This window comes from Mauremys mutica, chromosome 17, assembly GCF_020497125.1.
Source record: "Mauremys mutica isolate MM-2020 ecotype Southern chromosome 17, ASM2049712v1, whole genome shotgun sequence".
NCBI classification, from domain to species: domain Eukaryota; kingdom Metazoa; phylum Chordata; order Testudines; family Geoemydidae; genus Mauremys; species Mauremys mutica.
The window spans coordinates 19,533,688-19,561,434 of record NC_059088.1 but is presented as its reverse complement, the minus strand read 5'-3'; the positions used below and the strand labels follow the sequence as shown (position 1 = coordinate 19,561,434).

General features: G+C 51.7%; 1 protein-coding gene and 1 long non-coding RNA gene across 5 annotated transcripts in view; one reads left to right on the top strand and one right to left on the bottom strand.

The window, feature by feature from the left end:
• The first annotated feature begins 1,063 nt into the window (after window positions 1-1,063).
• On the top strand, window positions 1,064-27,747 carry LOC123352057 (NACHT, LRR and PYD domains-containing protein 3-like). Of its 4 annotated transcripts, none has more exons than XM_044991766.1 (10): window positions 1,064-1,193; window positions 13,879-13,945; window positions 14,337-14,503; window positions 15,440-15,617; window positions 16,878-16,943; window positions 18,054-19,791; window positions 22,194-22,280; window positions 22,918-23,088; window positions 24,781-24,948; window positions 26,832-27,747. In XM_044991766.1, exons 2-10 carry the CDS (start codon window positions 13,912-13,914, stop codon window positions 26,911-26,913), a joined length of 2,691 nt encoding a protein of 896 aa, XP_044847701.1. In that variant the 5' UTR covers window positions 1,064-1,193; window positions 13,879-13,911; the 3' UTR covers window positions 26,914-27,747. The 4 variants fall into 4 exon arrangements, with proteins under 4 accessions (XP_044847701.1, XP_044847704.1, XP_044847703.1 ...); XM_044991768.1 differs by lacking the exon at window positions 1,064-1,193 and adding an exon at window positions 12,936-13,003; XM_044991769.1 differs by lacking the exon at window positions 13,879-13,945 and having other exon boundaries at window positions 1,085-1,193.
• The window catches only part of LOC123352058, a 41,352-nt gene continuing 16,200 nt past the window's right edge, over window positions 2,596-27,747 (bottom strand). The window contains exon 4 of the long non-coding RNA XR_006574092.1: window positions 2,596-3,560. This is a non-coding gene — a long non-coding RNA (uncharacterized LOC123352058). The remainder of the gene's footprint in view (window positions 3,561-27,747) is intronic.

Below are 27,747 nucleotides of genomic sequence, written 5' to 3'. Positions count from 1 at the left end.
AGAGTTAGGTCAACCGAGAGGCCCAGGTCGATGAAGGTATTTAGATTCCTAACTCCCATAGAAATCAATGGGTGTTAGGTGCCTTTGTGGATCTGGAGCTGAATGCTTTTGCAGATCGCATGCAAGGTGCCTACACGTATCTGGGAGGCAGGGATGTATGAACCCCTGGGTAGGTGCTGAGCCCTGCTCAGGGATAGAGGAGGGATGGCTTGTGTCTCCTGGTGCTGCCAGGAGTCCATTTGGCCCCCAGCACAGAATAGAGCGGCACTACCAGCTTTCGCTAGCTTGTGACCTGGCTGCAAGAGCCCCCCGGGGATACTCTGACCACCACCTTCCTGCCCCCACCCTGGGGACACCTGCAGGGTGGGAGGGCTGCAGCGCTGCTATGTCAATTGCACTGGCTGAGGAAGCCTGTAGGTTTTCTGTAGATTTTCTTTGCATTTCCAGCCACGCCAGCAGAAAGTGACCACAGTGCACCGAGGAATCCCTTGTCAGCTTCCATCTGGCTGCTACCTCCTCTCCTTGCTGCTAGCAGTGGGGACATGGCGGTCCTGGGCTGTTTGATAAATGCAGCCTCTGACACCTGTTCTCCTTCTCTTAGGGATGCCCACACAATGGGTCTCTGAGTCGTCCTGAGTGCAATGAGTTTGTGGTTCTCAGTCCAGTTCCTAGTGGGCCCTCTTGACCCAAACCACCCCGCGACTGGAAGCAGCTGGCTCCCTTGGCTGGCAGCGTTAGCAGCCTGAAAGGATCAAAGAGGATGACCCCTCTTGGGGCAGCGTGTGTGCGGTGGGGCAGCTTGCCCTGTTGGTGCCCCTGCTGTACCCGTTCTGCGGTGAGATGGCCAGGTTGTGGTGTCCAGGCGGTGTCACTGTCCCCTCTATCCCACCATGGTCACAATGGATCTTTCCAGTCCTAGTGGGTTGGCTTTGTCCTTTCACCCTAAAGATGTGATTGAGCCCAATCTCCTCCAGCCTGGCTGCCAGCCGCCCCCTTGCTTTAGGAGCCCTGTTTGACTCCACATGACTCAAAAATCGTGCAGTGTGTGTGTGTGCATAGGGGCGGGGCTTTCCTCCGCCAGGCCTTCCTTCCTGCTGGGGACAGGAGTCCGGAGAGCACTTTAATACACTACACAGCAACCCAGACGGTGCAGGGCCGGGGGCATCTGCTGCAGACGGTGCTGCGCCTGTAAAGTAAGTGACAGGATTTCCTAGGGCTTTTCCCACCACCCTGCCCAAGCGGGAGCGCTGGGATCAGAGGAGAGAGGCAGAATCTCCCCAAACTGCAGCTTTCTGGGTGTGAAGCAGAATGAAAATGAAAGTGAGGGGCTGGGCGGGAGGAGGCTCTGCAGAGGGCAGCTCCTGGTGTGTGTGTGTTTGTGTGTGTGTGTCTTTGGCTTTTCCATTCCACGAGGGGTCTGAGATCTTGGCAAGAGCTCAGCCAAGGAGCCTGTTCCCCAGGACGTTCCTGAGGGTTCTCCACAGGGGCCCAGACCTACATCCAGCCCCAACAGCTGGAGCCCGCTGGAGTCGCCTGCTTGTACCAGGGCTGACTTTGGCCTCGTAACAGGAAGGTTGTAGTTTCTGCCCATCTGATCCAATGACCTCTGGGAGTGATCAGCTCAGTTTTCACTGCCGGAGGCTGCGGCCTGTTGAGCTGGTTCACGTGCCAATGCATGAAGCTGCTTTCTTGAAAGATAAGCCCTGCAGCTTTGGGGGCTGATGCAGGCAGGGTCTCCTCTCTGCACACTGAGTAAATCTCCCGCCTGCTGTGCTCAGTCTCAGGGTTTGGCTGTGGTGCGGAGTTCACGCGAGCTATAACTAAAGTGCTGCCCCTAATCTGAGCCCAGTCCACACACACAAACTCTTCATTCAAGTGCAATGGTGCTTTTAACTGGAGCTGGCTGGCCCCTCAGGTCATGGGTGGCCTGTGACCTACCCGTTGGGGGAGGCTAGTCCCTGGCCCCTCTCCTTCTGCCCAAGGCCCCCTCCCCTTCTGCCTCCCCTACCCCGCAGGAGCCTAGAGCACTCCCACTACTGCCCCTGGCCCCAGCTCCAGGTGGCCAGGTGGTGTGACAGCAGTGCCCCCACCCCGGTGCACCAGGCAGCCAGCCCTGGAGCACTGGGTGGCCAGGTGGTGTGGCAGCAGTGCCTCCACCCTGGTGCACCAGCCAGCCAGGCCCGGAGTGCTGGGTGGCCAGGTGGCTGCAGTGCCCCCAGCCCTGAAGTGCCAGGCGGCCAGGTGGCATGGTCTAAGCATTGGGCGGGCAGCGCAGCCCTGTAGTGTTTCCAATTTAGCTACTTTGTCACTACATTTAGTGACCCTTTTGGTTTTTCTAGCGAGAAAATAAGTGTCAAAGTGACCAGTGCAAATCTAGCGACTTTCACTGCCATTCAGAGAAATAAATCACCAATATATATAGTCACAGAATCATTCACAAGCAGCTCAATAGTGTTAACAAAATCCATTCCATGCTCTTCTTACTACATTCTGCTGCACACCAAGTCAATGTCATTATGTCTCAATTGAGCATGTCCTCGGAAGGAACTGAATTCCAGGGCTTCTTGGGCCAAGATCACTATAATCTGCAGGTGAGGAAAAGAAGTTCATGGAGGCTAATTAAATACTTTGCTAAAGCCAGGCGCACTTCGGAAAGAGCAGCACATTAGCCAGGGCTTGTTTTTACCCAAATGTTTTTTTTTTCTCTGCTCCGTAGTAGGTAGCACACCCTGTCATGCAGGGAAAGCCCAGCTAATGCAGCAGGCTGGCTGGGGGAGGCAGGTTAGCCAGCGAGGAGAGCCGCACGGATGGAAGGTGGGGTGGGATGAGACAGGGCCACGTGCCCCAATGGGGCAGGGGACACTGTGCCTCCAGGAACGAAGCCCTGACTCCAGGATCAAAGGTGGAGCTAGCTTGATTTCAGTTCCCCTTTACTCCTTCCCCTGGCTTGGCCTGGGGTTAGCTACTCAGCTGTTTTCAGAAATGAAACCCTGGAAGCAGGCGGAAGGGGTCTGGCTAGTGGATTTTTGTTTTTAAATCTACTTTCTTTGCTCCCTGCCGCGCTGAGCTCAGGCCAGGCGAATGCCCTCCTCCCGCTGGCTCTGGGCTCTCCCTTTCACTAACCTGTTGGCTCAAATCTGGGCTGGTAAGAGCCAGATGAAATTATCCAACTCCAGCCTGCCTGGGTTGCAGTGTACAGAGCATCCTTCCCAATAAGCAGAGGGCTGCAGTTTCCTTCCCAATGAGCAGAGGGCGCCCTCCTGATGATGACAGTGTCCTGGTGTAGTTGCTGCCGGTGTGCAGCAGAATGTAGTAAGAAGACCATGGAATGAATTTTAATAACACTATCAAGCTGCTTGTCAATGATTTGAGAACATTGCAGGCTCTCCCGGGTGCTGGGACTCCAGCCCCATCAGGCCACGCAGACTGCTAGTTTCGGCGATATAAGAGATCTCGGGTTGCCGTGTCGACCTTTTGTTGGTAGTCCTCCAGTTTGTCATGCACAAAGCTGTGATGGTTTGTCGTGTTCTCTCCCAAGGCCTGAAGCAGCTGGTCAGTACCTGAGTACACAAGAAGGGAGGAATACTTTAGAAAAGCATGGAATGGATTTTATTATCACTACTGAGATGCTTGTGAATGATTTTGTGACTTTCCTCGCCTGGGTATGTGTGTGCGTGGTGAGTGTGTGTGTGTATATATATATAATTCTCTGTTGCAATCTCTGGATATAATTTTCTGTAAACTTTGTTCAGTGACATTTTTGACTCCTTTTGAGTGCTTAAACAGCTACATCTAAGGACTTTTCAGGCAGGGGTGAAAGTAACTTACAGGACTTACCGGTACTGCTGGAGTCCTGAGGGGGGCGTGGGCTCATCCCAAAGAGGCGTGGCCTCTCAAGATTTAAAGGTCCTGGGGAACGAGCTGTGGCTGAGAGACCCAGAGTCTTTAAATCAACCAGGGGCTCCCCGCTGCAGAGGTGGCTGGGAGCCCTCTGGGGCTCAGGGGCAAATTAAAGGGCTGGGGCTCCAGTCGCCGGGGGGAACCCCGAGCTTTGCGGGACTGGGGCAGGGATTTAAAGGGCCCAGAGCTCCTGCCACTGAGGGAAGCCCGGAGTCCTTTAAATCCTGGCCCCAGCCTGGCCGCCAGAGCCGCGGCCGGGATGCTCTGGGCTGCCTGCAGCTGCGGGGAGCTCTGAGCCCTTTAAATCCCGGCCCCAGCCCGGCCGCCAGAGCCGCGGCTGGGATTTAAAGGGCTCTGGAGCCCTTTCAATCCCTGCCGTGGAAGTCGATGCGGTCCAGCATGGCGCACGGGCTCTTGCCAGTACGCCGTACTGGACTGGACCGGCTTACTTTCACCTCTGTTTTCAGGGTTTGTCTGGTGACTTCCTGCTATGTGGAGTTGGCAACACTGACTTCCCTCCTTACCAAAACAAAACATTCCCCCAGTACGTTACACAAACACACTCCATCTAAATTCACATACATCGGAGAGGGTTCTCCACAGTTCTGAATGCCAGTTTCACTATTCTGACCGTCACCAGCCCAGTCTGGGGAACCCCCCCTCTTCCTCTCAGCGTTGGCGAGGGCCCCCACTCAGAGTCTCTATTTCTCCCTCATGCTCACTGAGCATCAGGATCAGGAGGCCTCTTGTTTCCTGGGTGGCCAGTTGCTATTTCTCTTGGCAAGCCGTCTGTAGCTCGCTTTCTGTGGCTCCAGCCCCTCAGGGAGATCTCCAGTCCTTGGGATGGGAGCCATAAAGTACGTGTTTATCCTAGTAGTCACTAGACGGGAAAACAACTCACAGTTTGCCGGAGGGTTACACAACAGTGGTAAAACTCTGGGACTCAGTCATAGATTCCAAGGCCAGAGGGCACCATTGTCATCTAGTCTGACCTCCTGGCTGACACAGGCCAGAGACCTCCTAGAGCTTTGAGAAAAACATCCAATCTGGATTTAAAAATGGCCAGTGATGGAGAATCCACCATGACCTTGGGTAAATCGTTCCAGGGGTTAATTACCCTCACTGTTAAAAATGTACACCTTATATCCAGCCTGAAGTTGTCCAGCTTCAACTTCCAGCCATCAGATTGTGTTAGCCAGAGGTTCCTAGGGGTCACCTGGGCTAGTGTTAGCCTTGCTGGGACCCGCTGCCCAGGCCGAAGCTGGAGCCCCACCACCTGGCGCTGAGGCCTGAGACCGGCTCAGGTTACAGGCCCCCTGCCTGGGGCTGAAGCCCTTGGGCTTCGGCTTTGGCCCCTCTGCCTGGGCTAGTGGGGCTCAGGCTTTGGCCCACCTGCCCAGTGCAGCATGGCTCAGGCGGGGTCAGACTTGGGTCCCCCTCCTGGGGTCATGTAGTAATTTTTGTTGCCAGAAGGGCGTTGCAGCGCAAGGAAGTTTGAGAACCCCTGTGCTAGACCTTTCTCTGCTAGACTCTGCTAGTCTGTTATTAAATATTTATCCCCCATGTAGACACTTATAGGCCTGGTCTACACTAGGACTTTAATTCGAATTTATCAGCGTTAATTCGAACTAACCGCTCAACCGTCCACACCAGGAAGCCATTTAATTCGAACTAGAGGGCTCTTTAGTTCGAATTTGGTACTCCACCCCGGCAGGTGGAGTAACGCTAAATTCGCACTTGCTAGCTCGAATTAGGCTTGGTGTGGATGCTAATCGAACTTAGCAGCTCCGGGAGCTATCCCACAGTGCACCACTCTGTTGACGCTCTGGACAGCAGTCCGAGCTTGGATTCTCTGGCCAGCCACACAGGAAATGACCCGCGAAAATTTGAATTCATTTTCCTGTCTGGGCGGTTTGAATCTGACGTTCTGGTTGCACATCGGGGCGAGCTCCGCAGCACCTGCAACGATGCAGAGCTCTCCAGCAGAGGAGTCCGGGCAATCCCAGACTAGAAAGAGGTCCCCAGCATGGACTGACCGGGAAGTCCAGGATCTGATCGCTGTGTGGGGCGAGGAGTCTGTGCTCTCGGAGCTGCGCTCCAACAAGCGGAACGCGAAGACCTTCGAGAAGGTCTCTAAAGCCATGAAAGACAAAGGATACAGCCGGGATGCGATGCAGTGCCGCGTGAAAGTGAAGGACCTAAGACAAGGGTATCAAAAAGTCAGAGCGGCAAACGGACGCTCCGGAGCCCAGCCCCAGACATGCCGCTTCTACGAGGCACTGCATGCCATTCTAGGTGGGTCTGCCACCAGTGCCCCACCAGTGACGGTGGACTCCGAGGACGGAATAGTGTACCGGGACAGTTCCCCCTCCCTGTTCGCCGATGGGGAAGATGAGGAAGGGTCTTTAGAGGACGGCGCAGGCGACATGGAACCCACTCCCGCTTTCCCTGACAGCCAGGATCTCTTCATCACCCTCACAGAGATCCCCTACCAACCCTCCCCGCCCGTTAACCAGGACTCGGAATCAGGGGAAGGATCAGGCGGTAAGTGCAACACACGTATAAACATTTATTTTTTATAACATTGTTATAGAAAAAATAGAAACAGTATTTACAAAATTCTAAATATTAAACTATAATATATATTAAATTATATGAAGAGAAGGTCCACACAAATGGACTTTAAGAAATTCTAAATATTTACAAATTAAAACATTCTAAATATTAAACTATAATATATATTAAACTATATAAAGAGAAGGTCCACACAAATGGGGATAGAAAAATAGTCCTCTAGCGACATTTCTACGAAGGTGTCATTCAGTTCCTCGCAAAGCCTCCGCATGAGGTTCGTCGGAAGAGGTCGCTTGTTGGGCGCTCCGTGGAAGCAGACTCTTCCACGCCAGGACATCCGAATATAGAGTGGAACCATCGCCTCTACTAGCATTGCTGCATATGGTCCTGGTCTGTGCAGTGCGTCCCGTAACATGCGGTCTTTCTGGGCACGAGTGACCCGCCTCAGGGTGATCTCGGTCTGCAAATACTGCATCTAAGTAGGGCAATTAGTGTAGTGTTACTATTGTTAATGGTTTACAATTAGGTTGCATAACAATGACCCTCGCCTAACAGCCACGTGCGAGAGTCCACAGAGAACAAGCATGCATTGATCGTTCCCGTGCGCTGGCGGGAGGGGCTGCTAAAGGCTTATCCTTTCTGCTTTGCACATTGCCTTTAGCAGGAGAGCACAGCTAACCAGTAACTGATAAGCAGTATGTACTGTAAGGCTTACCAGGACTTTGTGCAAGAGGGATGCAGCTATCTTTCCTCGCTTGTGCGCTCTCCAGTGCAATGGCGCCGCCAATGAGAGCGTATTCCGAAATCTCGGACTAGTTCTGAGATCTCCTGAGACTTGGTTCCCTCTTTGGTCTTGTTAACTGAAACTGACTAGACTGTGTTTACTGTTGGCAAACATGTATGTGTTCAAGGAAATCACCTACTTTTTCACATCACACAGCTTCGGCTCCTTCCCGGACTGCCCCGCCATCCCCCTCGCAGAGGCTGGCTCGGATTAGACGCCGAAAGAAAAAGACAAGGGACGACATGTTCCAGGAACTGATGGCCAGCTCCAGAGCGGAGGCGGCAGAGCAGAGACAGTCGAGGGAGAGCCTGTGTCAGCAGCATCGCACACACCTGGAACGGGAGGATAGGTGGCGGCAGGAAGACCAGCAGGCGACTCAAACGCTGCTTGGTCTAATGAGGGAGCAAACGGAGACGCTCCGGCGCCTTGTAGATGTTCTGCAAGACCGCAGTCAGGAGGAGAGAGCCCCCCTGCAGTGCATCTGCAACCGCCCTCCAACGCCAAGAAGTCCTGTCCCCCCCTCACCCAAAGTGACAAGACGGAGGGGCGGTAGGGGCCGTGAGAACTGTCCCTGCACCGCAGCACACCGATAATGTTAGAGACAACTGTCGCGCTGTAAATTTGTACAAGCTCTTTCTTTACAGCATCAACCAGTCCCAACTCCAAGTTCAAACCCCCCACTGTGTATTACATTATTAAAAGCGGTTTGGTGTTACTGACTGTTTCCGTCACGTTTCTGGTGTCAGAAGACTTTCTGTTGTTCTGTGGGGGGGGGGGGAATTGTAATGTCACTGCATAGCCCACAGTGCCATGCTACAGACTTGGCTGCAGGGTCAACTGCAGGGCACACACAGACTGCAGTCACTAGGCACCAGGGACAGTCTGTGTGGTGTATGCTGCCCCGGGTCTTTCCTTGATGTGTATGCTTGTGCAGGGTCCTGGTGCCTGACATCCCCGAATGTAAAGGCAGGCTTCCCTTCACATGCATTTGGACCGTAGTCACGATCCTCCCCGGTGCCACGAGCCCCAAAAAGAGACCTCATCCAGGGGCAGATACTCACCCTTCCCCCACACCCCTCCCCCCTTCCAACGCCCAAACCCACAGCCGTCATGGTAACCCCTATCCAAGGACAGCACCCCTCGCCCCTTCCTGCAAACCCACCCATCAGTGCACACCTTAACCAGCACAGAATGCTTCCATGTTTCAACGAATAAACAGAAATGCAAAGTCAACGAAAGATTTATTATTAATTACTAAAACATGTCCTTAGTTTTAAAACGTCCTTGGGAAGTGGGGAAAACTTGGTTTATGATCAGGCTCTCTTAAAATCAAGTGGACAGTCACAGGTTACCCTGCTCTGCGAGGAAACTCGCTTTCAAAGCCTCCCTGATGCATATCGCTTCCCGCTGGGATATTCTCTCAGCACGGGTGTCTGGCTGATCGTAAACAGCAGCCAGGCGATTTGCCTCAACCTCCCAAGCGGCCAAAAAGGTCTCGCCCTTGCTCTCACAGAGATTGTGGAGCACACAGCAAGCAGCAATAACTACGGGGATATTCTTTTCGCTGATGTCCGAGCGAGTCAGTAAGGTCCGCCATCTCCCCTTGAGACGTCCGAAAGCACACTCCACCACCATTCTGCACTTGCTCAGCCGGTAGTTGAAGAGTTCCTTTTCAGTGTCCAAGGCGCCTGTATAGGGCTTCATGAGCCAGGGCATTAGCGGGTAGGCCGGGTCCCCGAGGATCACTGTAGGCATCTGCACATCCCCAACCGTTATTTTGTGGTCCGGGAAGAAAGTGCCTGCCTGGAGGCGTATAAACAGACCAGAGTTCCTGAACACACGCGCATCATGAACCTTGCCCGCCCACCCGACGTTGATGTTGGTAAAACGTCCCCTATGGTCCACCACAGCTTGCAGCACCATTGAAAAGTAGCCCTTTCGGTTAATGTACTCGCTGGCCTGGTGGGCTGGTGCCAGGATAGGGATGTGAGTCCCATCTATAGCCCCACCGCAGTTTGGGAATCCCATCGCGGCGAAGCCATCTATGATGGCCTGGACATTTCCGACAGTCACTACCTTTGAGAGCAGTTGCTCAACGATTGCGTGGGCTACTTGAATGACAGCAATCCCCACGGTAGATTTGCCCACGCCAAAGTGGTTCGCTACTGACCGGTAGCTGTCTGGCGTGGCAAGTTTCCAGAGGGCTATGGCCACTCGCTTCTGCACAGTCAGGGCTGCTCGCATCCTTGTGTCCTGGCGCTTCAGGGCAGGGGACAGCAAGTCACACAGTTCAAGGAAAGTGCCCTTACGCATCCTGAAGTTTCGCAGCCACTCTGTGTCATCCCAGACCTGCAGCACTATGCGGTCCCACCAGTCTGTGCTTGTTTCCCGGGCCCAGAATCGCCGTTCCACACCATGAACTTGACCCATTGCCACCATGATCTCCACTGCCCGGCGTACCCTGCTTTGTGAGAGGTCTGCGCCACTCTCCTCACCGTGCTGCCGGAGCCTCCTCGCCCGGTTTCTCAGCATCTGACTGTGGAAGAGGTGGACGATAATGTGCGAGGAGTTGACAACGGCCATAAGTGCAGCGATGATCGCAGCGGGCTCCATGCTCGCAGTGCTGTGGCGTCCACGCTGTAACCGACCAGAGAAGGGCGCGAACAGATTTCCCGCCGGCGCTTTCAAGGAAGACAGGGAGGGCGGGATTGACGGTTCAATGACGACACATTTTTCCCCCCAGCATGCATTGGGGGGAAATCCCACAATTCAAATGGGCAGCGGGGAGTGCGGGAACTGTGGGATAGGTTCCCACAGTGCACCGCTTCCAAAGTCGAAGCTGGCCCCGTGAATGTGGACTAAGAAGTTCGAATTTGTGTATTTAGTATGGATACACAAATTCGACTTATTAAGGTCGAATCCACAAATTCGACTTAAGTAGATTCGAAATAGTCCTGTAGTGTAGACAAGCCCATAGACTCTGATCAATCTCCCATAAACATTTCTGTCAAGTATCAGAGGGGTAGCCGTGTTAGTCTGGTTCTGTAGAAGCAGCAAAGAATCCTGTGGCACCTTATAGACTAACAGACGTTTTGCAGCATGAGCTTTCGTGGGTGAATACCCACTTCTTCAGATGCAACATTTCTGTGTTATGCTAAATACATTGAGGTCTTTGAGTCTATCACTGTAAGGCAGGTTTTTGAATCCTTTAATCATTCTTGTGACTTTCCTCTGAACCCTCTCCAATTTATCAACATCCTACTTGAATTGTGGGCACTAGAACTGGATGATTTTATGGTTTCTTTAAGGTCATTGATAAAAATATGAAATATTGTAGGGCCAAGAACTGATCCCTGTGGGATCCTACTGGAAACACTGACTTGATGATCCCCTAATAATAATAATTTAATTTATGGAGATATATACCTATTTTATAGACCTGGAAGGTCATGGAGTTCAGTCCCCTGCCTTCACAATAGGACCACGTACCAACCTGGAAAGATTTTTGCCCCAGATTCCTAAATGGCCCCTCTCAAGGATTGAGCTCATAACTCTGGGTTTAGCAGGCCAATGCTCAAACCACTGAGCTATCCCTCCCCCTGTTTAGTGTTACATTTTGAGACCTATCAGTTAGCCAGCTTTTAATCCATTTACTGTGTGACGTTAATTTTATATCATTCTAGTTTTTAATCAAAATGTTGTGCGATACCAAGTCAAACACCTTACAGAAGTTAGGTATATTGCATCAACATTATTACTGTTATCAACCAAACTCATAATGTCATCAAAAAAAGATGTCAAGTTAGTTTGACAGGATCTACTTTCCATAAATCCATGTTGACTTGCATTGATTACATTAGCCTTTTAAAATTCTTTATTAATCAAGTCCCATATTACCTGCTCCATTATCTTGCTGGGGATTGTTGTCATGCTGACAGGCCTATAATTACCAGGGCCATCCCATTTACCCTTTTTAAAAATTAGCACAACATTAGCTTTCTTCTAGTCTTCTGGAACTTCCCCAGTGCTCCAAGACTTATTGAAAATCAACATTAATAGTCCAGCAAGGACCTTAGCCAGCTGTTTTGAAATTCTTGGCTGCAAGTTATCTGGACTTGCAGATTTAAAAATATCTAACTTTAGTCTCTGTTTAACATCCTCCAGAGATACTAGTTGAATAGAAAGAGTGTTATCACTATGTGATGAGATTATATCATCTGTTTTTTCCCTAAGTACAGAACAGAAATACCGGTATTTATTGAACACTTCTGCCTTTTCTGCATTATTATTGTTAATTCTACCTTTTTCATCCAGTAATGGACAATACCATTGTCAGGATTCTTTTTGTTCCTAATATATTTAAAAAAATCCTTCCTATTGTCCTTAATTCTGCTGGTCAGAGATTTTTCTTTGAGTCTCTTTGCTTCCCTTATCACTTTCCTACAATTCCTAACTTCTGATTAATATTAATTACTGTCAACTTCCCCTTTTTTCCACTTGTTATATATAATTTTTTTTATTTTTATAGCTGCCTTCACTTCCCCTCTAAACCAGATCTTTGTTTAATCAGACCATCCTTCTTCCTCAGTTATGGGATTTTGGTTTTGGGGCAACTAGTAAGGTGTTCTTAAATAATTCCCAATGATCATTCACATTTTTCTGATTAAATTCTTCCTCCCAGCTGATTTGGCTTATAATTGTTTTCAGCTTTGTGAAATTGGCTCCTTTAAAGCATTAAAGTCTGGACTTCAGAACTTCATTCTGCTTGCATAGTACAAATGTGATCAAGTCATGATCACTTGTACATAAGCTACCATTAATTTTAATTGAGATGGGAGTGTGATTTAATGGTTAAAGCAGGCAAAACTGGGGGTCAGGAATCATAGGCGCTATGCCTTGCTCTGAGAGGGGAATATGGCCTAGCAATTAGAACAGCTGTGCTAAACAGCATAGATCTAACAGATTCATGCTAAGTGGATGAGGTTGGAATCTACCCTCTCAGAGACCAAGGTTCTAGTCCCTGCTGTGCTAGAAATGACCTTGTCCAACCCCACAGTTTATTTGTAAAATGGGGTGGCTGATGCTTTTCTGCCTCTGCACCACTGTGATGAATATGGCGATGCTTGTTCTTGTTTGGGAGGGGTCAGGCAAGAAGGAGCAGATGGTCATCTGTGGTCTTCCACTTAGAGTTGTCAGGGAGCAAGGTCAGAGCTGGCTCTATCCCCTACTGAGCCTACAGAACTGGCTTGGCCTGTGCCAAACTAGCCAATACTGCAGAAGCCTGGGGGAACCAGGTTGCAAATTCACTTAGATGTGGAAACTGGGGCGTGTCTGCGGAACATTGTTGGCCAAGTCACCGTGATGGCATGGTAGTACTTTGGGTAAGGTAGACATGCCTTCAGGTTGTCTGTTTTAACATCCTTTTCTCTAATGCTTTGTCCCCAATGCTCAATACAAATACTTGGCTTTGAGGAGGCTGCTGATTATTATCACTGGTCACAGGCTCCTGAAGGGAAGAACCACAGGTGCCCAGAGTCCAATTTTACCTGATTGGTGATAACGACTGGCACCTGGGGTAGCCTGACCTAGTCCTGGCCTAAGAGTGGAAGCCTCCCACAATTCCAACCTGTGATAATCAAGTGGCCCAAGGCCTGAGGTGGGTGCTCCCAGAGAGACCAGCAAGGGGACAGAGGTTGAGCTAGCCTTGTAACCATGACAACCACTATTTTGGTACAGGACTAGAGGGTACGTACCATTTAGGTGTCTTAACTTTCTCATTTCCTTGTGTTTGTGTCGGGACAGCCTGTGTAGATTAAACAGAACCAACAGTTTTCCCCAGGTTGTTGGATTAAGAAAAGCTCTTCAGCACAGCAATGGCTACTTCCAGGAAAAAGCAGATCTTTGTGAAAGCGCCAAGATGGCACAAGAGCTCCACATTCATCAGGGGCATTTCATGAAGATCTTATTCTTGTGGAAGTAGCCGCTGTTCCCTCTAGGTCCTTCCTCTGCAATGCAACCCAAATGTTAGTGGGCTAGAAAAATCCACTCCCGTGTTGGGTGGAGGGCACACTATCAAAGTTGGCTGTACCCATTTCTGACTTTCTACAGTCTGTAGCATTTAAGCAAGTGGTAGGAGATAATCAGGAGATCAAAGGGTTTGTCTACATGGGGAAATTTACTTGCATAATTTCACTACGGTTGTTATACTGGTATAACTCCCATGTGGACACTCTTAGTCTGCGACAACTATAGAGGCCCTACTGCCTCTTTACATCCCTCTGGCAGCAAACTGTAACGTGTGCCAGAGTGATGTGCAGGGGCCTTAATGTGAAAGAAAACCAGGCCTTATCTGCAAACTTTTAAAAACCTGAATAGAACTCAGAAACTAATTAACAGATTTCCTTGGAAGTCCTCAGACAATCCAAGCTTTATTCTGAGACTAGGGACTGAAAAGCTGAAGCAGGTACACATTTTCATACAAAACAGAGGCTAAATTCCAGATTTAAGAGCAAAATGACCCAGCTGTAGATATGGCTGCTCCTCCCTCATGCTGAGCTGTTAACCTGGAGATGGACGTGTCGTTCCTTGCCTCTGTATGACGTACTTTCCCCGCTCCCTAGACTTCTCAGCGACGCAAGAGCAGAGTGAATAAAATGGCTTCCAACCAACGGGCTGCGGTGAGCGAAGGTGAGTGTGATCGATGGGCTCCTCTCGTCATGAGCAAAGCAGCACCGCTCCTGCAGTAAAGCTCAGTGCCGCAGCTAGCGCCTGCCCCATTCCTGACAGCGCCTCCTGGGAGAGGCTGGGACTAGAACAGTGCTGACATTGTAACAGCCCTGCTCCTGCTCCTGCTCCATTCCCTGCAGCGCCTCCTGCAGGGAGAGGCTGGCACTGCAGTTGCTGTGAACTCCCTCACGGCCTGTGCTCCTATACGATTCCTTAAAATGCAACCTTCTGGTAGAGGCTGCATCTGGAGTAGCTGTGATGTCTCAGATAAGGGTGCCAGTTATCAGTGAGTGATATGAGCCCACCCCAAGCTATAAGTGCCATACTGTCTAAGTGCTGGTCTTCTCCACAGATAATATTGTAGCCTTCAGAAAACACATGGATAATTATACATCTGGGGAGCTGAAGAGGCTGAGCGAGCACTTCCGCCCTGACTTGCTCTACGTCATTGAGAACGACAGTCTCACTGTGCTGCAGGAACTCACCAGCAGATGTGTCATCACTGCTCAGCAGGCCCAGGTATGGCACCGCTCATTGACCAGCAGGAAGCCAGGCTAATGCTGCCGGAGCTGAATTCTAAAGGCCCCAGGCATTCTAGGACCTTAGAGCTCTCCCCATGGAGACCTGGTCCCTTGCTGGTGACAGAAAGAGGCTAATGCTGGTCATGAGGTCCAGGGAGATACCACAAACTGTGGGAAAGGTAAATACAGTGTAGAAGTGAGCACCCAAGCTGAGTGACAGAAATCTGCCCCCTAGTTCATCATTATTATAAATTCATTGTTAATTTTAATCACACACACGCATACACTCCCCCCCCCACCCCATGCACACACTTCATGTTGCCTTTTTTGAGCTCTCTTGTTCTGGACTGTTCCCTGGCTGGTGGGACTCTGCATTGTTCAGCACTTTCCAGCTTTCAAATACCTCCAGGGGTGAGCAGGTGCCAATGTTCCCCACTGAGATTTTGGACTCTGGAGGGCGCTCAGCCTGTCCCTCTGTTCTAGGCCCCTCGGCATCCACCCGTCAGACGTCTCTAGATCCAGGTGTGCAGGGAACAAAGATAACTCTTAATTACACTTGGAGCTGGCAAGGAGAAGGCATTGTTAAGAACGATATTTGCCCCTGACCTCTTCTGGGAATGAAAATGCAGCACAGCCCCCAATCTGCATTGATCTGGGGACTAATTGCAATGGGGAATCAGACGTGAACCCAGATCTCTGCCACAACAACAAAACGCCACCACTTTTACTTCGCCACCAGTCCACTCTGCCCTGGCAGAGCCTTTCACTGCCCTTCTACCCAGGGGCCAGGTACTGGGTTGGTCACTTTTAAGAAGTGGCCCTTGGCCGTGGGGCATTATGTCACTCTTCTGATTCCATTCTAGCAGCTACGTTCCACCCTGCCGTGGCAGGCAGCTTCTGACTCTTTCTCGTCTGGTATCCCTCTGTGGTTTAGGATTACCATGACTGGGAGAGGAACCACGACTCAGCCAGTGCTGCAGAGAAGCTGGCAGATGACATTTTGGCTATGAACCAGGCCGCAGGGCTGGGTCTTTGGGAGTGTCTGTTTGCTCTGCAGAGCAGATGGGCTCACCCCAATCTCCATGGGATGCTGGAGGAAATCATTCAGAATGGTAACGTACCCATCGCACAGAATGGGGGGACACATGAAGTGGGGGGCATCGGCCGTGAGTGTAATAGGCAGCTAGCTACCGCGGGATGCTGGGTTGCAGGTTTTTGCTTATTATTATGCGCCATGCAGGCTCTGAGGTGGCTGAGGAGGCAGTATTTGCTATTCAGCTTCCTGGGTTCATCAGTCGTCTCCTTGGACTCCAGAGAGATTACTGATTACTGATGAACCCTCAGCCGCCCCGGAACCTGCATGACGCATATAAAAAGCTCAGCGTTCTTCCGCCGGGTGGCAGGGGGTCTCAGGACGGGAGGCGTGTCACATTTCTCATTCTCTGGCCGGCACAGCTGGGGCGGTTGGGGATGGCCCAGGCTGGCTCGGGGCTGGGGCAGCTGGCCAGCACGACTTGGACTGGCTGGGGTTAGCTTGGGGCTGGGGCTGGCCTGGTGCTCAGGTCAGCCAGCCAGCGTGGCTTGGGTTCCTCGGACTGAGCGTCTGGGGCCATCCCAGTGCTAAGGTGGCTGAGGCCGGGCCGGAGCTGGGGTGGCTGGGCCCAGCCCAGGGCTCGGGCCAGCTGGCTGGAATGGCTGGGGCTGCTCGTGTTGGACCGGCTGGGACTGGCCTGGAGCTTGGGTCAGCTGGCTGGTGCGGGAGGGTGGGAGACTTGGGGTTCCAGCCACTAGGGGGGGACCCTCGTGCGGAAGGGGTGGGGCTGGGGGGGCTAGCCTCCCCGAGGGCTATGTGGGGGGGGGGGGAATTCACAGGAATCCTATGAACAAGTGACCAGAGAGCTGGGGAAAAGCAAGTGTGACCAGAGCTGGGCTCAAGCAGAGAGGAAGAAGGATCTGTGCAGAAGAGGGAACCTCTTTTGGCTGGATAAAGAGCCTGTAGAGAGATTGCTGGGCAGAGAGCAGCTCCTACAGTGCAGTGATGAACATGAAAAGGAAACAGCAAATAGCTGGTCAGGAGACAGAGGACTGTGTCCTGAGCTCAGACACGGATGGCTTCGTGTCTGCACAAGGGTGAGAGCTGGTTTGACCAGCCATGTGGAGATGAGCCCAGTGTACCTCATAGCAGAGAGGAAACAAGATTCAGTTGTAATAAATATAAAAGGGAAACTCAGTGTGGCATTGCTGATCTTAAATAAAGAGGTAAAACTAAGAGCCCAGAACAATGAAATGTGATGATATTTGAATATTTGTAACCATAACCTATGTCACAGAATAGCATAGTCTGGGCCTTCTCTCTCTCTCTCTCTTTCTAGGTCAAAATCTGTTAAAGGAAAATCTCCTGAATGAAAATGGGCACGTGCTTGATGCCGAACTGAAAGGTACCGTGATGGAATTTCATCCCTGTTCATGACAATAAAGGGCTCAGTCATGCCTTATAGGCACTGATCTGTACTGGGGCTGGGACAGAACCTCTCGACTCAGGGTCAGCTTCAGTGGGGCACAACTCCCCAGTGGTCCAAGGAAATACCCCTGTAGAGAGTGCAGCTTACCCCCACTGTGAGCCCAGCCATCTCTGCTAGCCAGGGCACCCAGAACAGGGCCATGGCCCTGCCTCCTCCTCAGCCCCCATAGGGGTCTCATGTGTCCCAGAAGGTGCTAGGAGGAGGAAGCAGGATAATTGTGCCATTACAATTAAAGGTAATAATTGGAGATATACCAATCTCCTAGAACTGGAAGGGACCTTGAAAGGTCATCAAGTCCAGCCCCCTGCCTTCACTAGCAGGACCAATTTTTGCCCCAGATCCCTAAGTGGCCTCCTCAAGGATTGAACTCACAACCCTGGGTTTAGCAGGCCAATGCTCAAACCACTGAGCTATCCGTCCCCCCGGTGTCCAGCTGGTTTAGAGGTAGGAAGGCTTCTTACACTCTTTCCCCCTTGCGCAAGCGCAGAACAGCTGGGCTCAAACTGGCTCTGCGTGTATTGAACTGCAGTGGCATCCACTGGGCAGCTCAGCATGAATGCCGGGGCTTCTCTGCTCTCCTTCAGCTACACCTGCAGCTGCACTTCCAGGGATCCTTATTTTATAGGCACACGGAACCAGCTGTGGTCAAAATTAGACCTATCAGAGTTGCTGGGTTTACTAGAATTGAATCACACAAGCTGGAACAGGAAACCTGATGCGATCCTGTTGGATCTCAGTGCAAGCTCCAGGGTAAACCAGAAAGTATTCACGATCTGACTCAGCAGAGGAGAGGGCAGAGGGAAGACAAAGATGTGAGATCAGAGCAGTTACTTATCTGTACACGCCTCAGTTTGGTATCTGGTTAGAATATAAATGAGAAGAAAAGTGTCTCTATCAGGCCTCTGCTTGGTATCTCTCCAGGTGACATGGTCATGGGCAGTAAGGGGGGAGGTCCAAAATGGGAAAGACAGCGAGAAATATGACTGGGGGGTGCCATGTCTGTCTCAACACATTTCTTTGTTCCAGTTTGCCAAAAAAAGCACAAAGATAATCTCTGTGACTTGACATGGATGATGAAGGAAAACAGGAGCTCAGGGAAGTCACGGGGACCTCAGCCTCCCTCCATCTCTAGCCACTATGTGGAGCTGAAGGTTGTCTCAGACCATCACTTCAAGAAGCAGACACACCAGGAGCACGAGGCCCTGGCCGCGGCTGGGGAGCTGAATGAATATCGCCTCCAGAGGAGAATGAAGAGTGAGCTGGAGCGCATTGCCCCTGACCGGCTTTTCCGCTGGTGCTTTCGAACCCGCCGTCTCCCCCTGTCAGTGATGGTGAGCGGAGTCGCCGGCGTGGGCAAGACAACCCTGGTGCAGAAGTTCATCTTTGACTGGGCAATGGGGAAGCACTACCAGAAATTTGCCTTTGTTTTCTTCTTCAAGTTCCGGGACCTGAACACTATTACTGAGAAGAAGAGCCTAGAATCTCTGCTCTGTCAAACATATCCACACCTCCGGGACAAGCTCCCAAGAGTCCTGGAAGACCCTGAGAAGCTGCTTTTCATCTTCGATGGCTTGGATGAGAGCAAGACTGATTTGAAATTAAGCAGAGGTGGATCCCATGAGCTGTGTAGGAATCCAGGGGATGTGAAGCCAGTTACTGTGATTGTCGCCAGCCTGCTGAAACAGACTCTGCTGAAGGGATGTTCTGTGCTGCTCACCAGCCGCCCCAGCAAGTTGAGCAGTTTGGAGGATGGAGTCTTCCATAGAGTGGCCAGTATCGTGGGCTTCCTCTCCAAGGAAAGGGAAAGATACTTTTCCATGTTCTTTGGAGATGAGCGAGCCTCCAGGGAGGCCTTCGCGTATGTGAGGGACAGTCAGGTTCTGTACACGTTGTGCTACAACCCGTCTTACTGCTGGATCACATGCACGGCCCTGAAACCCTGCTTCACTGCCAAGGCAGGGAGACCACAGCCTGCACCCAAAACAGTGACCCAGCTCTTTGTCAGCTATGTCACCCATATTATGGCCAATCACATGCAGGAGCGGCCTGAGCCACAGAGGATGCGAGATACATTGATAAGTGTCGGATGGTTGGCTGAATATGGCATCACAAACCACATTCTAGTCTTTGATCTGAAGTATTTACAAGATTTCAATGTGGAGTTTTCTCCATTCCTCAGTGGCTTCTTGGTGGAGAACCCTCAAACCGATGACTCCTCCCAGGTGACCTACTCCTTCCTTCACCTCACCATCCAGGAGTTCTTTGCTGCCCTCGTGCATTACCTAGATTATAAGGAGGTCAAGTTCAGAGACACAATGGCTAAAGCCAGGTCCTGTAAGGAAGGTGACTATGAGATCTTCTCTCGCTTCCTGGCTGGGCTCTCCCATCCTGCAACCAAGATGCCCCTGGAGAAATATGTGGGGAAGTTCTCCGCAGAGGCAACTCGCAAGGTTATTGGGTGGCTCAGTGAGATGAACTATGAAGAGCTGCAAAGCCCAGAAGAGCCCGAGGGGAAGAGGAGGCTGATGAATGTATTCAGTTTGTTTTTTGAATCCCAGAACAGCCAACTTGTACGTGATGTGGTGGGTAAAGCTGCCCATATGGACTTCTCAGAGTTATACCTCATGCCGGTGGATTGCACAGTCCTTGCTTATGTGTTGAGTTGCTGTGAAGAAATACAGCGCCTAACCCTAGATTCCTGCTTCATCCAGAACGAGGGCCTGGAGCGACTCAGAGCTGAGCTGCACAAAGTCAGAGAACTGAGGTAGGAAAAGAGGTCATGTGTAAAGTTTAAAATATTAGGGACTTGACGTGTCAGTGGCCTCAGCAGGGCTGTCAGGTAGTTGGTGATTCCCAAGAGTGTTACAGATACGGACATTACACCATTCTGTAACATACAAGATCCAAGCCCATGTTATAGTCAGCCTCTGTCTATGTCACTTGTGGCCCATTTTGCAAGAGAAAAGTCATTTCATGGACCAAACATCTCACCTCCCTAAGGCTTGCTTCCCAAATACTTAATTCTGCAGACCTGCAAGGAAGGGCTCCATGGATCACTGGTGGTCCACAGACCCACAAGTGGAACCGTCTATCTCAGGGTTTTATACTGGCACCCATCATCACAGTATGTGAGCACCTTCAGCATGAAATCTATAGCAACAGTGAAGTCCTTAGTCTGGACGTCATGAAGCTCCAGCTCTTCTCTATTTTCAGAGTCAAAACTCTGCTTGGAGAAGGGTTTTTGTTTGTAGATTTTTTGAGCTTTTATTAAGTTTCTCTCTTTGCGGGGTTGGTAGAAGGCATGTCCATGCCATGGCATCCTTAGGGCAGAAAAGCTACTGTGTTATTATCACTTAGTGGGAATGAGAGCTTCCTGAAAAAGACAAGTTGGGCCTTTTGGCACCAGAGATTCAAATCCCAGGGGGACCCGCTTAGCAAAGAGAGACACTGAGTTCCAGGGTGTTACTGGATGTGTGTGCTTGGAGGCAAGGTCCATCAATAGCTATTAGCCAGGATGGGCGGGGATGCAAAACCATGCTCTGAGCATCTCATTTGCCAGAAGCTATTATACTGGGCAATATCTGGATTAAGCAGTTTTTCTCACCCCACTAGGTATTGCAGTCCTTAGTATACAGGTTTGTCCCTTAAATCTGGGCCAGTCTCTTCTGTTGGAGTCTTCAGTCTTCTGAGTGTCCTTGTTGCTTTTGCCCCGGTGTCCTGAGACAGACAAACTCCTCTTCCTCACTGAGGTGTAGTGCGCTGCAGCTCCTGCCTGTCACTGCAGAGCAGGTTGCATGTCAGTGCTAGTCTGTGTCCATGGGACCCAGTTCTGCTTGTCTTGTGCGCCCAGCGCTCTCACTGAATTCACAGGAGCTTTGGGTGGGAGGGATCAGGCCTTGCACTCTGGGAGCCCGCGGCATGAAAAGTCCCCTCACGGTAGCTGCAGTGCAAGCGAAGGTTAAGGGGTGCAGCTCCCCCTCTGCTGTGCTCGTGCAAGGAAGGATGGGTTTGTAGTTAAAGCACAAATTTCTGCCTGGCTCTGCCGCTGACTCACTGTGTGATCCTAGGCAAGTCGTTTTCCCCTCTCTGAGCCTCAGTTTTCCCCTTCTCACAATAGCAACACTGCAGTAACGCATGGTGGAGGGTTGGTGGCTGTGACTTTTCACTGATCAGTGTCTGTAGGACACTTTAAGATCCTCAGGTGGCAGGAGCTGGTGAAATGCACAATGCCGTTGGGCTGGGCCTGTCAGGGGCGCAGCCCCGAACGCAGCCCCGCACGAGCTGGCCTGGAGGCTCCCAGGAGCCTTGGTCCTGAGCAGCCGCTTCGTTCTCCCAATTAGGCACATCACAGAGCCGTGGAGAGGCACTCTAGGCTGTGTCTCTATGGTTAGACCCCACCGTGGGAGGACTCTAACCAGAGGCCCTGCGTAGAGCACAGCCCCCACCTTGTCTGCAGCCACAGAGCTAAGGCTAGAGCGACACTGTGGCATCACCGTGTGTTGTAGGGTGTCGCTCCGGCTGTTGCTGTGGGCGTGTTGGGGCCCTTCTTTAGGCAGAGGTAGCTCAGGGAGGGGGACACTGGGTGTGGATGGGGGCCTTGAGGAGGCGCTAGGCACGGTGGGAGTCAGAGCAGGTTTCGGAGTACGCCGAGGGTCTGTCTACACTGTGCTCAGAGGTGTGACTGCAGCCGAGCTCGCTTTGATCTAGCTCGAGTGACAACAGCGGTGAAGCCGCCGCAGCGTGAGCTACGTGTGCACAGTCCGTGCTGCTGTTATCTGAGCCTGCTGGATCACGTCAGCACGCGCTGCAGTCACCCCTCTGAGCGCAGTGTAGTGTGAGCGGGGGCAGGGCAGCCCGCGAGAGGAGCAGGGCGAATAGGGGAAATGCCGTTGGGGTACCAGAGAGAGCCGTGAGACAGGGAGGAAGCTCAAAGAGGGGATTGTGAGGCACAGGGGAGGATTTATGGATTGGAGAGGGAGGAGGAGCGAGCTGTGGAAGGATTTGATGGGTCTGGAATTGATGTAAATGAGGTAATGCAGATTGAACAAACATGCAAATCCTCCATTGCATAATTTGCATAGTGCATCCAGCTTTCCAAACCCACAGCCTTGGCAGATTTGTCTCCGTATCCAGCCTGAAATGGTTTGTTCTTTCATTTCTCACCAGTCTCCTGGATAACGATCTGAAGGATCCTACAATGAAGGATATTTGCAAGGCCCTAAAGCACCAGAACTGTAGGCTAGAGGCTCTGAGGTAATTCAGTATCACTCATTTTCAAATGTATTTCATGTTCTGAAGAGTCATGGGGCTTGCAGCCTGTGTACATGGGGATGGGAGATAAGGCATAATGATAAGCTTGGGGCTCTGCCATTTTGCCCTGGGCCGTTGTCTGTTTTTTCTGTTTTGTTCAGTACATAGATGGGGGATGGGAGATGGCCAGAGAAAATCCAGGATGTGCAGGAAGTTGTGGTGGTGATTTGGAACACGGCTCTTTTCCCTTGGAGTTACACGGAACCAATGTCCCAGCAGCGGCCATGCTAGGGACCTGTGAAATGCAGCTCCTCCTGAGTGCTTGTGGTCACTAGTGATCCTTTGGCCGCTCACTCTGCCAGCTGTAACCCATCCCCCTTGAGATCCTTCTGGCTCTGGGCCTGTCCCCATCTGTGTGCCATTGGTTCTGACGGGTCTCCTCCCTCCTGGCTGGCTGATTGTTCTCTGGGCTCTCTCACTCATTTCCTTCCTACCTCGGTTCTGATTTGTCAGCTCTTCGTTCTGTTCTCTTGTTTGTTCTCCCTCCTCCTCCTCCTGACTTTGACAGTTTCTCTCTCTCTCTCCTCTTTACCTTTTTCTGGTTTTCATTTGGCTCCTTCTCTCCCTGCCTGCTCTCTAGCCTAGGGAGGAACGCGTTCACTGAACAGTGCTGTGAAGAACTGGCATCTGCCCTCGCGGAAAACCGGACCCTCCTGAGTCTCGAACTCAAGAAGAATAAACTGCGGACAGGGGGTCTTTCTTACCTGTCAAGGGTGTTTGAGTCCCCAGAGTGCAAGATTCGGAAATTAGGGTAAGTATCAGTCTGACAGTGACGCTTCTGCTCTAGGGCACTAAAGGTTTCCAGGGTGTTTGCTCTTCCCCTCTAGACACCTGTGTTTGTCTGTCAAAGCCCTTCACCCCTTTCCTGGCATAAGCATCATTTCAGGTCATGTCAGAGAGGGTGACACAGACACAAGGATTCAGAAGGGTACAAAAAAATCTTGTCAGGTTCACAAGGTATGCTGGTCCCATCTCCTGTGGAGCAAACCGGCCAGGGGAAGGGGAGGTGAAACATTCCTCCTTCTCCTCGTCCATGGCAGGAATGGCCAGCCCTGCCTTGATCAGCCAGCACTGCTCTGAAATCCCAGCCCAAAGGATCTCAAGATCCTGATCATGCCTGGGCTCCAGAAGCAAAATGCTTTCCAGGAAAGAGCGGTTGGGGCTGTTCTGATCTTGTGCTGGTGTGAGCTCAGCAGGGAGTGGAAATGGAGGGGTTTCTATGGGCTCAGATCACTGGTCAGCTATAGCACTAGGAGGAATTATTTCTGGGAAGTTCTATGGGCTATGTCAGCATTTTGCAAAGTTCGGGTCGCGACCCAGTACTGGGTCATGGCATGTAAGGCACTGGGTCGCTCTGGTCATCACCGCTGACCGGGATGCTAAAAGTCCCGTCGACGGTGCTGCCCAGCTAAGGCAAGCTAGTGCCTACCTGTCCTGACACCGCGCTGCGCCCCGGAAGTGGCCAGCAGCAGGTCTGGCTTCTAGGTAGTGGTGGTGGGGGGGCACAGGGCTCCGTGTGCTGCCCCTGCCCTGAGCACCAGCTCCGCACGGCCAATGGGAGCTGCGGGGGGGGGGGCAGTGCCAACGGGCGAGAGACGTGCACCTCTGCCTAGGAGCCAGACCTGCTGCTGGCCGCTTCAGGCACAGTGTGGTCCGCATGGCCAGGACAGGTGGGAAGCATGCCTTAGCTCCCCTGCTGCGCCGCTGACCGGGAGCCGCCTGAAGTAAGACCATGCCCCAACCCCTGCCCGAGCCCCCCCCAAATCCCAGAACCCCTTCCTGCACCCTAAACCCCTCACCCTTGGCCCCACCCTAGAGCCTGCACCCCCAGCCCAGAGCCCTGATCCCCTCCCGCACTCCAACCCCCTGCCCTAGCTCTGAGCCTCCCCAAACCTGGAGCCCTTCCTGCACCCCAAACCCCTCATCCCCGGCCTCACCCCAGAGCCTGCATCCCCAGCCCAGAGCCCTGACCCCCAACATCCTGCCCCAGCCTTGAGCCCCTCCCACACCCCAAACCCCTCATCCCCAGCTCCGTTGGGTCACGGGCATCAACAATTTTCTTCAACTGCGTCCCCAGAAAAAAAGTTTGAAAACCCCTGGGCTATGTTGTGCAGGAGGTCAAATCAGATGATCTTAATGGTCCCTTCTGGTCTGAGATTCTATGCATCTAGTGGATTGCTGATTAGGAATTAGCATGGTGAAGAGTCCCTGCTAATATGGATGCAGCCCCCGTGCCAGTTTTAGATTTGTTAAACCTGTGTGATTCTGCATATGTGGTGAGATTATCAGAGAGAGGGAGTGAGGCAGAGGGAGGCAAAGTGACATGGACCAGTAAAGTGAGGATGGTGGGGAGATGGACATAGGCAGCCAGACAGTGCAGGAAGCCCTGTCAATGCTGTGCTGCAGCCTTTCTCTAAGGTATGTGTCCGATGTTCTGCTGCAGCCTCCAGGGAACTGGTTTGTCAGATGAATCCTGCGGGAGCCTCTGCTCTGCTCTCTCCAAAAACTCCAGCCTCCGGCATCTGAACCTGAGTGCGAATATGTTCACCGATCGCTGTGCTGAAGAAGTGCATCTCCTTATCCTGACGTGCCCCAGCCTCACTGAGATCAGGTAAGGCGGCAACTCCGGCTCGTCCTGCAGGGCAGACACAGCGAATTTGTTTTCTTTTCTCCTCTCGTTATGCACACCCCCTTTTGCCTGTGCAAACCTGTTGCATAATTTCTTTATTCTTGGTTATGGAGAGGTTGACTGGGGAGAGATGCCTCAGGGGACTGGGAATGGATCCAGTCCTGGTTGGTGGGGACCAAAGGTCACTGCTGTCCCACGGCTGGTTGATGATCCATGTCACAAACTTTGGTGCTTTTAACCACTCCCTAGCGAACAAGTATCACACCACAATAGTCAGTATCCAAACTGGCATCACTTACCCCGGTCTGCTGGCAATCTCAGCAGAGAAACCAAGGAAGACGGGTGCGGAGCCCAGCCGGTTCTCTCAGCACTCGAAGGGTCCTGCCGGGTAAGGGGTGAGGCACCGGCTGGTGCCAGTGCGCATGGCAGGGGCACGAGGGCTTCCAGTGCTGTGCTTGTTCTGGGAATCTGCTGAGGAATCAGACCCCAGTGATGTCTGTTCGGCACTTGTCACGGCCCAAAAGTCCCCTGCCCCCCAAATAATGATGTAAAGAAACAATGATTGTCATTTGCGTGTTGTTTTTCCAAATGGAGGAGCAGTCTGGACAGGAGCTATTCAGAGTGGGCCTCGCCCAGCTGAGTTGGCGTTGCACATCCATGGGCAGAACCATGTAATGAACAACGCAGGGAGCTCTGTGGATAAGGGGTGATGGGAGTCTGTTGATCAGGCTTTAGAGAGTTTTTAAGCTGTCTTGGTGGTTCAGTGCCAGAGACCAGTGACTCAGTGGCCAAACACCCGTGAAGGCCTTGTGGTGGGGAGTGTGGCAGCTTTACAGGGCTGTGTGGACATCGCATTGAAGGGACCTTTTCTGTCTCTACAAAGATTGATCACAGGGACTTGAGCTGACGTGCTCCTGACTATTCCACCCTCCTGCTTTCTGCCCTCCCAGCTTTCCGGATTTTTATACCACACCCACCCCTGTGGTGCTTTCCCAGTCCTGCCCCTCCCCGGTCTATTCAGAATGCAGCCAAAGTCATCCGGCTGGCCTGCCAGTTGGACTCCATCACTCCCCTCCCGTTTCACCCAATCACCTCTCAGAGTCTCACTTCACATCTCTCCCCAGTGCTGCTCCGGCCTAAAGCTCTGCTCTTGTTACTTGGCAGCGTGGTTCCCAAACTTTGACACGCCAGGTGAGACCAGGGTTGCTGGGTAACAAGTGGAAAGATTATGCAGTGGTTCGGATACTGGCTTGAGAGACCAGCATTCAGTTCCTTGCTCTGGCACAGACTTTCTGTGGGCAAGTCACTTAGGATAAACTCTTCAAAAGCCCCTAAAGTTCCATTTCCAAAATTGACTTTAAATGATATTAAGGTTTTGTTGACTTCCATGGAGACTTAGGCACCTGAGCCATGTTTAAAAATGGGATTTGGGATCCTAAGTCACTTGGATGCTTTTGCAAATTTTACCCGTAGGACTTGCCTAGCAGAACAGGGACTGCATGGCTTGCTGGGGTATATACCTACAGTGCACCAGGGTGCCACACACTAAGCGTCCGTGCGGACCCTACTACTGCACACTAAGAGCTCCTTAGTGCACCTTGACCTGCTCTGCTTTGAAATGGGTGTAGGTCAGCATGCACTAGGGAGCTTTCAGCATGCAGTAGCAAGGTTCACACAGCTAGTCAGTGCACAGCGGGCTAATGCGCTGTAGATTACACCCCCCAGGGGTGCTGCATGGATAAATATGCTAAGACTGAGACTAGAGCCATATAAATACCTAACAGAGAGAGCAACAGCAGAGTCCTGTTCATCTGTGATATGAGTTACCAGAGGGTAACCCTGGGTATTTTCTGTTTGTCTTCTAGGCTAGGTTTGAACGACTTCTCTCCAGAGGTGGAAAAGCAGCTGAAGAACGTGCAGAGAGAAGGGCTGGCCATTCATTTTTAAAGAACAGAGCTGTGCTGTTCCATGCTGTGAAAGCAGCACTGGACGCTAGTGATGCACTGCCTGGTGCAGCATCTACTGCCTGTGATTCAGTGCGAGGGGTGACAGCTGGAGATTAAAGCACACTGCATAAGACATATAGGGGCACATTGCAAGGAAACTCGGGCCAAACTCCTATGATGGATCTGCTGAGCTGGGGACTACAACTCCCATCAGTCCCCGCCGCACATCCCCTTCCTCCTGGCCAGGTAAGGAAGCGGCAGCCACATGGCAAGTAGGTGGCGGAAGGGAAACTGAAACAGCAGCCGCATGGCAAGCAGGGAGTTGGAGAGAAGCTGAATTCAGAGTGGAGTTCCCAGGAACCATATGTGCGGAACAGAGCCATATGGGACTTATGGGGGAGCAGCAGCGCTGGGCAGGAATCCAGCACAGAGGGGCCCCAATGACAGACACTAACTGAGCCTGGCCTGGAAACCTACAAGTTCCTATTTGCTTGGAATAGAGACTGGACGGGACAGGGCACCCCAAGCACAAGGCGGGACAAGCCCTGACTCTCGACTGGACTGCCCCAGGGGCCCAAACATTTACTGCTATCGCTCTGTTTGAACTGTAATTGTTTAAGCCACTATACCTAAGGAATCTACAACCTTTCCTTTGCTGCTGGCATTTCTAAAGCATTTCTGTTCTTGGTATGAAAATTATTGTCCCCTCTGGCTAAGCAGCAGTTCTGCAGAAAAGGCCCTAGGGGGTTACAGGGGACAAGAAGCTGGATATGAGTCAGCAGTGTGCCCTTGTTGCCAAGAAGGCTAATGGCATATTGGGCTGTATTAGTAGGAG

Excerpts from the sequence above, each read along its gene's own strand:
- LOC123352057 (XM_044991766.1), top strand. The coding sequence starts at position 13,912 with ATGGCTTCCAACCAACGGGCTGCGGTGAGCGAAG. Across the intron at positions 14,504-15,439 it reads TCACTGCTCAGCAGGCCCAG|GATTACCATGACTGGGAGAG; the intron begins GTATGGCACCGC and ends TCTGTGGTTTAG. Across the intron at positions 15,618-16,877 it reads GGAGGAAATCATTCAGAATG|GTCAAAATCTGTTAAAGGAA; the intron begins GTAACGTACCCA and ends CTCTCTTTCTAG.